The following is a 13912-nucleotide window of genomic DNA, read 5'->3' as shown; positions in this document are numbered from 1 at the left end:
ACGGAGTCTCGCTCTGTCGGCCAGGCTGGAGTGCAGTGGTGCAATCTCGGCTCACTGCAAGCTCCGCCTCCCGGGTTCACGCCATTCTCCTGCCTCAGCCTCTCCGAGTAGCTGGGACTACAGGCGCCCGCCACCACGCCTGGCTATTTTTTTTTTTGTATTTTTAGTAGAGACGGGGTTTCACCCTGGTCTCGATCTCCTGACCTCGTGATCTGCCCGCCTCGGCCTCCCAAAGTGCTGGGATTACAAGCGTGAGCCACCGCGCCCGGCCCCAAAGAAGTCTTGAAGAAACCCACATAAAAACTTGAATTGCCCAACATCACAAAGTACAAGGAAGGACAGAAGTTCAAAAAAGTCAGAGGACCCAACCGGAAACACCAGTCAGTTGTATCTCTTTAGGAGTTAGATGACAATGCTGTGTATGATGTTTACTAATATATGTATAACAATATATAGAATACTACTGCCCTCTTTATTCTATTTTTTCATTTTTTTTTTAATGCAAGCTTGGTTATGTGAACCTTGCTGGTGGCTGTGAGCTGCACGACCTGACAGAGAATTCAAATCCAGATGTTTGGGTTAGCACACATTGCCTTTTCTTCTTTAAAATAAAATAAAATAATCCATCTAGAACAGACAAGATGAGTCAAGAGTCTTTTAGAAAACGTACTGGCTTTTTCCAAGCCAAGCCCCACTCAGTCGCTCAAAGCAATGTCATGGAGGCCAAGGTTCCAAGGCATGTCAAGAACTGAATTACATTGCTCCCAATCTCTCTTACTGGATGCTCTCTTCTTGCCAGCCAGTGAGTACAGGGAGGCCAGTTTGCTGGGTCAGCTCCAAGAGCAGACACTTCAGCTTAATACGCTGGCATCAGTGTGCAGGCTCTGATGCTCTCTTCAAGTCTTTCCCATAGGCCGAATCATCTCTTCTCAGCTCTCACTGGTAAAAGTGCTTTTGACAAGGCTAAGGCCTATGGGCAAAACTCACCAGGATAGTGTCCCAGCTGGATAATTTACAATATAAACAAGTTAGAAAAGAGTGATTTGAACCCCGAAGCCACTCACTTCAAGAACTTTAGTAGAAATTTCCCAGAGACAGAAAAATACAAAAAGATATAAAAAAGCCCCTATAGCTAACTTCCCTGTCCCATTCCTTACTCCTACTGGAGTTTGGGACAACTGGGAGCCCTGAGTAATCTTAATGCATTAAGTCAGTTCAACAAAATCCGACACTCAGAAGACAGTGAAGAGACATGGTCCTGTTTACATAGAGTATGAGGAGCTGGCAAAAATGAAGGACCCAGGTTCTGAGCGGTTCTCACAACACTGTTCAAAGTGTGACCAAGGGTCACAAGGATGTGACACAATGACTCCCCTTTAGGACGACTGTAGGACTAAAGAAGATGATGCATATAACATGCCTAGTGCACAGCCTGGTGGGTAAGGGATGTTCTTGACACATCAGACGTCAACAACAGTGGTCTTCGGATAAGATTATAGATGACTGACTGTATTTCTTCTTTCATTTCCAATTTTTTCTAATGAGTAATGAGATGGAACAACAATATGATAGAGACCAGTACAGCTCCTGGACACTCACAACCCAAAGTCATTTTCTATCTTATGTATGGAAACGTATCTAAGGGTATCTCTTGAAAAATCTCACATATCTTGAGTTCCCTTTGCCCTTTCTAACTTCCTTAAGTTGGTAACTTTATTTTAGCTGGAAAGTCTTTTTAGTAGATACAACAATTCTTGGCAATGGAATTAGAAAGTAGAGGCAATTTAGAAATTTCTGTAAAAATCACCAACAGTCTAATTCTAACTTGTTAGTAGCACGAACGAACTAACCATAACAGGGGTGACATAGGCTTTGTATTATTTTGGATTTAGGTGATTTTGTTTAACTTTTACTTTTTTCTTTATTTTTTCTTTACTAGGTGAAAATAAAACTGAATATACATCCATCCCAAGAATAAGGCATCTCAAGTGTAAGGCAGGACAGTATTTAACTCAATAAAGACCATCAGGTTTCAAACTCAGAGAGTGCTAAAGAACTTGTGCATCATCAGTGCACAACTCACCAGCATGAGCTTTGAGTATATGTGTTTTCAGCCGGCTGTTATAGGAGGACTTGAAGGAGCAGAGTTTGCATCGGAATGGTTTATGGTGTCCGTGGTGGGTTTGCATATGGCGATCCAAACTTGATGTAGAAGGAAAACAAAAAGAAAAACAACAAAATTAAAAATTGCATAGAGGATTTGCTCATTGCCTTTTTTCCAGGAATTCTACTTCTAGGTCGTTCAAAGTCCTTTTGTTTACTTTCCAATAATGGCGTTTATCAATTTAATTAATTAATTCTCAAGAGTTGTACCTACTCTAAGAGGACAGGAAGCTAAAGGAAAACATCAAGAGATTTATTTTGGATTTAGAGATATGGCAGTGGTAACAGGTCATGGTAAGAATCTTTATTGTCCCTTCTTAGAGCTCTGATCATTGGAAGAGTGTATCTAAAGAGAAGGTACAATATGGGTGAATTCAAGTTTCCTGCCAAGCCAGTGAGAGTGCCTATCAATTAGTCCTCTAACTTATTCAAATAACAGAATGGGAATTAGAGAAATTTAGCATTTGAAAAGAGCTGACTTTCTTTTTGAATTCTAATTCTACTTTCATTGTGAACACTAGAGTGAGGAAGGGAGGTTTCGAAGTGGCTGACCTTCTTGCAATGGGCTGTCTTGTTGCCAGGGTCTATATTAATATGGAGGCATAGTGCATGCATGTTTAAAGGAGTCACATGGTCAAAAGGCTGTACATCCCTTCTGATACACACAGCCATGTTTGCTGTAAGTCTTCCAGAAGCAATTTACAAGGGAGCTATTTAATTACAACGAACCCCTAGTACTTCATAATAATTATTAGCCTAAAAAATAATAAATCTACCAAACAAGGTGTGGGAAGAAGTTCTAATTTGTATCAGTACTCCAGAGAACTAAATTCCATTCTAAATGCCTCATGTGGGAACGGTACTGCTTACCATTTCAACATATAATGCTCTCCTGAGCTCCAAAGCAACATTTTCAATTGCCCCTGGACAGCTCCCTCTGGGTGTCCTTTAGTTATCTTTAACTCAACCTGTTCTAAACAAACCCATCAGAGAGTTTTCTACAAAACAAATTCTCTTCTTCATTTCCTTGTTTCTATAAATGGCACTAACCTTTCTCCCAGTTGACTAAACTGAAAACCTAGGTGCCATTTGTATTTTACTTTGTCCCTCATCCCATGCATTAAGTCAATTTTTCCAAGTCAGGCAAATCCATTCCTTCAATCATTCCCAAACTTCTTGAACTAGCTACTATTGTTGCTTCTTAATTCCTTGTCCCCAGCCCCCATGTTTTTTTTTTTTTTTCATCTCAAGAGCACACGCTATGGAGTCAGGCTACCTGGGATAAATCCCAGCCATTACATATAGGCTGTGTGTCCTTGGGCAAATTACTTAATTTTTCTAGGCTTTACTTTTCTTATTCATAAGATGATAATAATGGGGCCATACCTTATAGGAGTGTTTTGAGAATGAAATTAAGTAATATTTAAAGGCACTTAGTACAGTGCCTGGTATACAGTGAGATGCAATAAAAGTTAGCAATTATAATTATTTTACTAATTTGACTCTTCCTTTTACCAGCAATTTAAATTATGAAATACTATTTCCTGGCATTTAAAACTCCAAATATGGTCTCCTTTAAAGTATTTAGACCTTATCTTTCACTATTCCTTTACATGTAACTTAAGGATTAGTCAAACTGAACCCCCAGCTAGGGCCCCAGTCAGCTTCATGGTCTCCTCCCTCAGCTTTTCCTCTACATCTTATGTCCTTTCCAAACTATTCAAGTCCTATTTTCCTACTTTAAGACTTGACCCAAATGCTCCTTACACCATAAAACCTTCCTGACTCTTCCAAAGTTGATGTAACATTTCCCTTCTTTGACACATCATAGTATTTTACTGATATTTTCGAAGACGTGCTTTATTTTGCTGAGTCAGTGGGTTTTTTGTTTTTTTTTTTTAACTTCATAAACCAACCCTTGACCCTAAATTCTCTTGGCCACAGACTATGGCCTGTGTCTTTATATTTCCCAAAAGCACAGTACCTAGGACAGGATATATTAATTTATTCACAATTATTTACTGAAGTTCCACTGTGTGTCAGACAATGTGATAGATGCTGTTCAATAAATACTTCTTGAATTGAAGTATTTCAAGTTTTGTGCCAATGTATGGATCTGATGACAAAGATTAGATATTAGGCTCTGTATAATAATAAAGTGTTTACAACCCATCCTAACCTCTGTGAAAACACCACCTCCTTCTTCTGTTCAACAACCACTAACTGGCCCCGTTATCTTCCGTAAGAAGCAAATAGTCCATCATTTATTTCATTAAAAAAATTGTTTTAAAAAGCATGTCAGTCTTAGTCACCTTTATCCAAGACTGTCCAAACGCATTATTGAATATTTATCACTCTTTTATACAGCTGAAAGAGAAAGGCAACAAAAAGTTGTTCTTAAAACCACCCCTCTTTCCGTGGCCCCAAAAAGCCTTACACACCTATTCCATATTTACACTTCCAAAGCTGTGATGAGTAATGAGAAGCTCCCTCTCCTCAATCTCCCTGTATGTCAAGCAACTCTTTGGCATCCATGAACTTCTTTACCTTTCAAGATCTTTTGAAAAATTGCAAGCAATGTTTCTTTGGTCACATGGGTTAATAGCCCTAATTTTACCTCGTTAGCAACTCAGTTTTCCAAATGGACTTTACTTCCTCAAACAATGACTAGATTTCGGCTGAATGTTTGACAGATGAATCAGGAGACTCATCTACTCTCCACAGCTGCATTTTTCCTTTGGGTAAATCATAGCAATTCCTCTAATTCTCATTTTTAAAATGCCTGCATTTGCCAAATCTAACGCCATCAATCAATCTCCTGTTCTCAGCCCCATTTTACAGAAAAGGTGACTGAGGCTCCAGGTAACACAGCAGCGGGTGTGAACCATGAGTGGGGCCTTCTTACTCATCCAAGCTTCTCCCAATAACCACTAGTGACCCCCCAATAGCACTTACTTGTGCCTGAAAGCCGAAACAAAGGAGCAATACTGGCAGCTGTACTTGTCCTCACGGGTAAACATGGCCAGGGCCAGGTGGCTCCTCTCATGAGAACGCAGCCCCTGCATGGACATCAGGACTCTGTCACATTGACTGCAATGGTATCCCCCCGGCCGGGTTTCATCCTCCAACATTCCATCAAGCAAGCAGTGTTCACCATCCACCCGGCCCACCAGGGCGCCACTGGCGTCTTTGGCTGCTTCCAATTCATCCAGGAACAAGTGGGCAGGGTCATCCGCCTCCTGCTAAGAGAACCACACACACACACATGCCCCACCAACAAAATAAATATCCATCATCATTGCCCCCAGCTTTCTTTTGCTCCCTTCATTCTCCCAAACTCAACAGCACTTCTTGTCAAAGCTTCCTCCCCTGCCTCTCCAGCTACCCCTAGAGGGGAGAGCAAGCCCAACTGCCATTCTTCATGCAGTGGAGGTGATTTTAGGACAACATACCCGGACACAGGTTGCTACTGTCTGCGAAATGTGAACAAGGGCTTCTCCCACTCTGAAGACACTTCACTCACTTCTTCCCCATCTTAAAAGAAAATTCAAACTGCAACCCCATCTAAGATGACATAAAGTTGGGCTAGGGTTGTGGCTCACAGAAAAGAGAGGAAGGAAGGAAGGAAGGAAGGAAGGAAGGAAGGAAGGAAGGAAGGAAGGAAGAAGGAAGGAAGGAAGGAAGGAAGGAAGGAAGGAAGGAAGGAAGGAAGAGAAAGAAAAGCAAAGTAGTATGGTCATTGAGGAGCCTTGGGCCATTATCTGGAAAGGAAGCAAAGCAAAAGATCCTGCTGTCTGCCCCCTACCCTGTAGATGGTGACTTCACTCTATGACTGGAGACTGCTGCATAATCAATTCAAAAAATTAAGGAGCAGCCTAGTTTTAAGTCACCTGTTTTTCGAGATGGCTCCTTGGGTTACTGATTACACAGGAAAAGCCCTTCTGTCTCTCTCACATGATCCCAGGAAACGAGCCTGGGACACACCGCAGTGGTGTATGAAAGAAGCCGACTGCTGATATCCCTGGGTTGCCACTGTTCTGCCAAAAGACAGAAAGCTTCAGTCTTCAATGAAGAAAAGTAGAGACTTTATCTTCATGTTAAATTGGCAAAATAGGATGTAAGCTCAAGAAGGGCAGATGACAAAAATATATTCGCATGTACCCATAGAGAAAGGGCAGAAACCCGAAATGACTTCTGTTTTAATAAATAATAGGGCTTAGCAATATCCTGGAAGACCGGGATGGTGGCTTGGATATTGACGTGGTGGCTGCTATTAGGATTATGATGTTCAAAACAGGTGGCCTAATAAAAGTCAGAGGGAAAAGGGAAGACACTTGTCAGCATCATATGGGTTGTCAGCATCGTATGGGAGATGGGATGGAGGAGACAAACGAAGGCTTTCAGGGTCAATTGTGACTTGAATGCTTTTCGTTTTAATGTCTCTTGCAGTCCCCAGAGGACCCAGGATAAGAAGACAAAGAGATTCTCCTAGGCTCTCTGCATCCTCAGCCAGATGAGAACAGTAAGAAGTGAGGAAGAAAGAGGAGCAGAAGATGATGGGAACAGAACCCACTTGATTCCTCTCAAGAGCTCGGGCAACTTGGAAGAACGAAGAGCTAATGGCACTAAACGCAGAATAGAAGGACGACCCGAAGCCTCCTAGACCGAGAATCCTGGACCTTCTGTTGCCACCAAACTATCCGCGTGGAAGGAAACCAGATCGAAACTCGACCTTTCCCTGAACAGAAAGATGAGGAAGGTCCAACCTGCAAAGAAATCAAAACAAGCCAAACCAATCCAAGCATAATTCAGGAATGCCCACATTCTGAGATGCTCTTTCCTGAGCTGCTTTAGGCAATGGGGTTAATAAGTAACTCGAATCGCTCACACACAAGAATGCTCATCCAGACCTTCCAGTTCTCACCTTCACAGCAGCTGACACAGCTGGGACATTGCCATACTGGACGTGCTTTCGGAGGTGATTGCAGATGGCTCGGAGCGTTGGGTGCACTTCCACACAGAATTTACATTTGTAGCCCACCACTTTCCTCTCCTTGATCTTTGGCACCTCTTCTAAGTGACCAAAAGGCTGGTAAAATACATTGGTAGCCATCAGTACTCCGAGCCCTCCCTCAATTGTCGGAATTTATTCTTGCAGTTTACTAACATATTTTATTTTAAAGCTGATTAACAGGTTAAAAACCAAGGGAGATATAGGCGAGTATTTTTATATAACAAATTTGTCAGCATCATGGCACGCTGCCTACTATGCAAAGTCTTTGAAACCCAAATACATTACGGCTTGTGAGTAGAGAAGATTTCTGTGCAGAAGCTCATTGTCACTGCCACTAAGTCATCTGGTTTTCAAACCAGTTTCAACTAGGCAGGTGAAACGTTGCATAGTTGCGCCATTAATGAACTTCTTGATAAAATAAAATCTACTCCTGGAGACGTTAGGTTCATGTAGCAAACACTGAAGACCAAGACATGGCTGAGAAGTGCTAATGGTACCAAGAGACAGCCCACACTGCCTTAGGAAAGAGCGAGCGTTGTTGTAAAACTAGGCTTCAGATAAAGCTACTTGGCAGAAAGACATACATAGAAACCACCCCAAACCTCCCCTGGGGAGCCATGGGAGGAGTCAAAGGGAAGGAGGGAGGGGAACGGGACCAAGGAGAGGGGTGAGCACAGAATGGGAGATAATCAAGCTCGAAATGTTTAATTGACTTATTGAGCTCTCTGGCAAGCTAAGTCACTAGGAAGCCTGCAGCAGTTTGGCTGGCAACGAAGAAGTGCATGTGGGCACCAGTGATGAGAGGCCTCCTGGGGGAAGGGAAATCAAAACATATCCTTACCCTCTCTTGTTTGAAATCTGCAAAAGCACCATCTGCATATTTCTGCTTGCTCAAAAGCTGTTTCCTCCTCTCCTGACGTTTGGCACGCTTCTGGAATTCCTCATTGTGAATGTTCAAGTGTGAGGTCAGCTCGGCTGTGCTTTGCAGTTTGCTATCACAGTGCTTACACTGGTAGGTGGAGTTCTGCAAGCGGGGGCCGTTGCCCAGAATGATGAAGTCCCTCTTTAGGTCCCGACTGTGGTGGTCAGTGTAATGCATGCACAGCAGCTCTGCAGTGCTAAAGGACAGCTTGAAGCATTTGATGCAGCGGAACGGGAGCCACTCGATTTCCTGAGCTTCACCCTCCACCTCGGCTTTCTCAAAGCTGCCTCTCTCCTCTTCTTCCATCAGCGTGGGCTTCTCATGCTCATCTGCATAGACGGCTGTGAAGTAGCCCCCCAACTTGCTGGCGTGCTGCTTCTTTGGGAACACCCCTGGGTGGCGTTTCATGTAATGGGACACGATGCCCTTCTTGCTGAAAGACTGGAAAGAGCACAAGGAGCACTTTTTCTTCTCCACTGCCCGCCGGAGTTCCTCGCTCAGCTGAGGGGAGTCGTCCTTGGGCGGGGATGGGATGATCACTTTATTGGGCTTGTCGCTGATGGTCCTGGAGGCTGCCAGGCAGTGAGTGTAATACGCATCAATGTCGTGGCGCTTCTGGTAATGGGCTGCCAGACCTTTGCGGATGGGGTTGGTGTAGGCACACAGGGCACACTTGAAGAGGTTGTTCTTGCCTTCTGGCTGGGCGCGGACATTATTGTGCTTGATGCGGTAGTGCCTGGCAATCCCCTTCCTTGTGGAGCAGAAGTACTTGCAGAGCTGGCACCGGAACACAGTGTGGGAGACCAGGTGGGAGGTAGAGAAGTGAGAAGTAGACACGGGCTCCTCTCCCACCTCCTCCTCAGTGATGGAGACTTGGGAGGGGCTCACATCAGTGGTCATCTCGGGCTCGAGGGGGACTGGCAGCTTCGGGGGCGACTGGGAAAAGACATCAAATTCAGGTTGATTGTGATACTTCTCGTAGTGGATTTTCAGTTTCTCCAAAGTGCCGTGTGTGTACGGACACAGTTTGCACCGGTAGGCGCCGTACCCTTGCTTGAAGATCCTGCTCGTCTCCTCCACGTCGTTCTGGGATATGTCAGCGGACTGCTCTACGTCGTGCACAAAGTCCTCAGCGGTCACCTTGACGGACGGGTGTCGCTTCTGGTAGTGGGTCAGTACGCCATGGATGCGGGTGTTGATGTATGGGCAATGCCTGCATTTGTAGACGGCACCTGGGTTGATGTCAATGTCCTGGGCAAAGTCAGCAGCCTTCACTTTCATGCCAGGGTGCTTCTTCCCATAATGAGTGAGAAGGCCGTGCAAGTTGTTATACTCAGATTGGCATACCGTGCACTGGTATGGGGTAGAGGATATGGCGGGGTTGGCTGAAGCTAGCTGCAGGCTTTTCTCAGGGGACAGTCTTGCATCCTCTGGACATTCAGCTTCCTGCTCTGGGAGAGGGGTGGGTATACTGTTTTCACAATTCACAGGGCCTGCCAACTCTTCAGATGAAAGAATGGGCTTCTCCACAGCATCCTTGTCCTTGATGATGTCCAGCAGCACTGACTCATCACCATTCATGGCCCAGGGGTGGAATGCTTGGTAATGATTAGTGATGTCCCAGATGGAGACAGCTTCAAAAACACAGTCCCTGCATCTGTAGGTTTTGGCTTCGGCTGGCATTGTGAGAGAGGGAGGGGATGGGTCTGGCCCAGCCCACAGTTTAGTAGCCATGTAGGTGTAATCAACATAGTGTTCTGGATGCCTCCGTTGGTAATGCAGGAGCAAACCGTTGGGCTCCGTATGGGAGTAGATGCACCACTCGCAGTGGTAGCCAGCTTCTATCAAGCCATCTAGAAATGCCCTTCGCATGATGGACGTAACTGTGGCTTTCAGGGCGGGGTGGTCTTTCTTGATATGCTTCCTCAGTGCATAGAAGTAGGGGGAGGTATATGAGCACTGCCTACATTTGAGTGCTCGGAGTTTCGTTTTGTCCCGCTCCAGATTAGAGGGGGAGACAAGCACGCAGCTGGCAGGCTTCTTCTGATTTCGGTCACAGAGGCTTCGAATGGTGGCCGTATGCTGCCGGATCACGTCTGCATTGGCCTTGAAGTCTCGGTGCTTCTTCTGATAATGAATGAGTACCCCTTTGACCGTCCGGTTCCCATAATCACAGTGCTGGCAAAAGAACATCTCATTCTCCACAGGAGGGCCATCTCTCTCAGAGCTGCTTCGGTTCAGCTGTTGTATGGGGGCAGGTGGCCGGGGGGAGCCTTGGGGCCCTTCGACCCCTCTCATCATTGCAGCTGTGGGAGGAGCCTGTCTGATATATTTGGCAGTAACCTTTATTTCTGGGTGTCTTTTCTGGTAGTGGACAAGCACTCCCACAACTGACCGATTGCTGTAGGAACAGTGTTTGCAGTAGTAAAGCTCAGTACTGAGGTCTGGTGGCGGGGGTTGTGGGGGGGGTGGGGAACCCATGTTGGACATTTTGGGAGACATTGGAGCACCCACCTCAAATGATAATTGAGAAAGGGCAGAGCCCCTGTCCACAGACACCATTCGCATAGTTTTCTGGATCCTAAAGTAGGAAGCCTTTTCTTCGGGGTGTTTCTTCTGATAATGAACCAAGACAGAATGCATGTTGGGGCTTGCAAACGAACAAACATCACAATCATAAACAACAACAGTGTTGACCAAAGGGTCCTTCTGATTTTCACATTCAGGAGTAAAGGTCTTAGAAGGAGTGTTTTTGTTGAACGTAGCTGGCAAACCACCACCACGAGCCACAGGTGTGGAAGTCGCCATGTTCTTGGGAGCCGAATTCAGAATCTCCCTCAGGGTCTGGGATTCCGTATTCAGCCCTTCCTGCTGCTCCACGACATAGCTTGAAAATATCATCGCGTTGTTGATCTTCACCGTGGGATGCATTCTTTGGTAATGTGGCATCAGGCTTCTAACATTCGGGCTCGTGTATGAACAAAACCGACACCGGTAGATCAGGTCCGAGTGATCAAAGTTGAGTACATTCATGGCTTCTGGGTGGTGTTCGCCATAATGCTGCTGGAGATCTTCGAAATTGGTGTAATCGATGTAGCATTCCAGGCACCTGTACACTGCACTATGATCGTTGGGGTCCAAGATGTACCTAAAGCTGAATTTAATGTATGGGTGCATTCGTTGGTAGTGGGTGCTAACACTCCGGGCAGATTTGTTGTTAAAGTCACAGTGTTTACAATAGTAAAGCCTTCCAGAGTCACCAAAGTCTGTGTTTTCATTATTGTGCTCAGTCCCATAGATGGGATTTTGGGTATTCAGCAGAGCAGTATTGGAAACTTGGTGATCTTTCAAGTTTGTTGAGGAGCCATAATAATCCTCTTCATCTTCAGAAAGGGTGAGCTCAATCTCAGCCCCATTGGTGGCATTGTAATCGTGGGTGATGTTTCTGAAGTTGGGCTCCTTCTGGGGCTCACTGGTATCTCTTGCCCATATCTGTTGGGCAGAAAAGGAAGTGGGAACCTCTATGATGGGTTCTGTCGGCTCCTCCTCCCTGTCCAACTCAACCTCTATCTCGACTTCGTTGTCTTCCTCTTCCTCTTCATCATCCTCAACATTGATCACTGCATCTTCCTGCTGTTTGGTTTGGTTAATTTTGCTCTGAAGGTTGCTTGCTATCTCGTCAATCCTGGTTCTCTTCTTCACAGGTGACAAATCTAGGGGAAAGTCATTGGCGAGCTTCCTAGAGGCCTTAGCTACAAAATTGTTCTTGGAGGACAACCCAAGAATTGAGGTCTGACTTTTCTTCACAGTGTTGCTGGAAGAGGGGTGGCTGTCTGTCTCATTTTCCAATGGTAGGCTTGAGGGCTGCCCCTCGAATTTTGGCAAGTTGTCACAGAATGAATGTTTATGCTGCTGATGGACTCTTAGCCCTTTCAGAGTTGTGGTGGAGTAATTACACATGGTGCATTTGTACGGATGCAGAGGTGTGGCTTGTGTGGGTGGCTGTGGCTGCTGCGTTGGTGGTGGCTGTGTTTGTGGCTGGGGTGGCACCTGATGTGGTGGCTGCAGCTGTGGTGGCTGTGGCTGCTGCAGTGGCTGTGGCTGTGATGGTGGCGGTGGTGGTGGCGGTGGTGGTGGTTGCGGTGGCTGTTGCTGCTGCAAGGGATCCAACATGACTCCTGACTTTCTACCATTGATGCTTGAGCTCTCATAAGACACCACACCTTCATTCAGTGAGGAAGAAATGCTTTCACTCTGGGAATTCACAGCATCCCAGTCTGACGTTGTACCCGTGTGACACTGTTTGTGAGCCCCAAGTTTCAACGAGCTCTTGCAAGTAAACGGACATTCGTCACATTTGTAGACAGCTGTCTTTCCAGATAAGTGGATGTTTTCTATGTGACGAGAGATGCTACGTCGATGCATGGTGAGGAAAGGACAAAAGGGGCACTGGAACCTATTCATGAATCTTCTAAATGGAATCCCCTTGGTCTCCAATAATTTGTTGCCATCTGAGCCCATCAGCTGCTCTACAGACAGGCCTGATGTCTGGTGATCCATAGCACTTAAACCATTCTCACTGTCTATTTCATTTAACTCTTCATCAGAACTAGAGTCATTTAGCATGCTGTTAGTTTCCAGGTCAGCAGAAGAATTGGTCATGTCAGTCATTCCATAACGGGATCTCTCTACCAAGTTAACTAGACCAGAATTGTGAGGTGACTTCGGCTTCATCTGAGGGTAAGACATGGGCGAAAACTTGGAAGCTGAAGAAGAATTGGGTCTCATGATGGAGTTGCCCATGGAGCCCCTGAAGTTGGAGACGGTGGTATTGGGTATCTCCCGGCTTGCAGCATTCATGGTCAGATAGGTGGAGTTGGAAGTGGGGCTGGGGGCACTCTTGTTCGGCACATCAGGTAGATTAGTTCCTTCTTGTTGCTGTCTGAGACTGGAAAGGATCTTGACCATACTGCGGTGTTTCTTCATCATGTGGTCACACCAGCGTTCTCGGCGGGGGGTCTGGTAGCTGCACCACTCACAACAAAAGTTGCCTCGAGATTTGGTCAAAGGCTTGACCATAGACTCTAAGATGCTGCGCTCCACAACCTCTGCTGGCAGTTCCTTGCAGGGGTCCTGCAGGGATACGGGCGGAACCACAGGGTCTGGCATTGGAGCAGGAGCAGGTGGGGGAGCAGTGGTCTCCTTCAAATTGTTTTTGTGATACATCTTCTGATGCTTAATTATTCTTGCCCTTCTTGGTGACTTGTATGTGCAAAACTGGCAAGAGAAGACCTTTCCAAATCCCTCGTGCATCATGATATTATAATTTAAGGATCCTGGGACAGGGGGTCCTGATGAACTCCCTTCAGCTTGAGCTCCATGGACCTTTCTAGTGTGTTCTATGAGGAGGTTTTTTGACCTGAAGTAGCGTACACAGAACTTGCATTGAAAAAACTTGTTTGTTGGTTTGGGATTAGCGGCAATATGCTGACCATAATATCCTGGACTGTGGCCATAGTAACCTCCGGTCCCCAATGCAGTTGCATTTTGACCTAAAGAAAAAGCATAAGGAAAGTGACAAAGCAAAAGATAATTAAAATATCCAATCATGCAAATCAGTACCATTCCAATTATTCTCCGTTACTAAACATCACATGCAAAAGGCCTGAAGTCTCAAGATGAGGCCTTGAAGAGTATTCACAAAGCATCAATGAAGATATACGTACTGCACATTCTCATGGATAAAGATGCAGTGTACAGCTTTAGGTATTCTCCTCATCTCCATAAATGAGCCACACAGCTACAAAAATACA

The 13912-nt window shown here is 45.4% G+C and overlaps 1 protein-coding gene across 7 annotated transcripts in view; it reads right to left on the bottom strand.

Moving 5' to 3' along the window:
- Positions 1 to 13912, bottom strand: part of ZNF462 (zinc finger protein 462) — a 151961-nt gene that overhangs the window by 76903 nt on the left and 61146 nt on the right. For 4 of the 7 annotated variants that reach the window (XM_058445231.1, XM_058445230.1, XM_058445232.1 and 1 more), the window contains 4 exons: positions 8019 to 13651; positions 7088 to 7252; positions 5119 to 5405; positions 2084 to 2202 (listed from right to left, as the gene is read on the bottom strand). In XM_058445231.1, coding sequence (XP_058301214.1) covers positions 2084 to 2202; positions 5119 to 5405; positions 7088 to 7252; positions 8019 to 13651 — 6204 coding nt within the window. The remainder of the gene's footprint in view (positions 1 to 2083; positions 2203 to 5118; positions 5406 to 7087; positions 7253 to 8018; positions 13652 to 13912) is intronic. The other 3 variants (XM_032164801.2, XM_032164804.2, XM_058445233.1) reach the window with 3 other exon arrangements.

Source organism: Hylobates moloch, unplaced genomic scaffold (genome assembly GCF_009828535.3).
Source record: "Hylobates moloch isolate HMO894 unplaced genomic scaffold, HMol_V3 SCAFFOLD_10, whole genome shotgun sequence".
Taxonomy (NCBI): Eukaryota; Metazoa; Chordata; class Mammalia; order Primates; family Hylobatidae; genus Hylobates; species Hylobates moloch.
The sequence above is the reverse complement of the archived record's forward strand: the minus strand, read 5'-3'. Positions and strand labels throughout refer to the sequence as shown.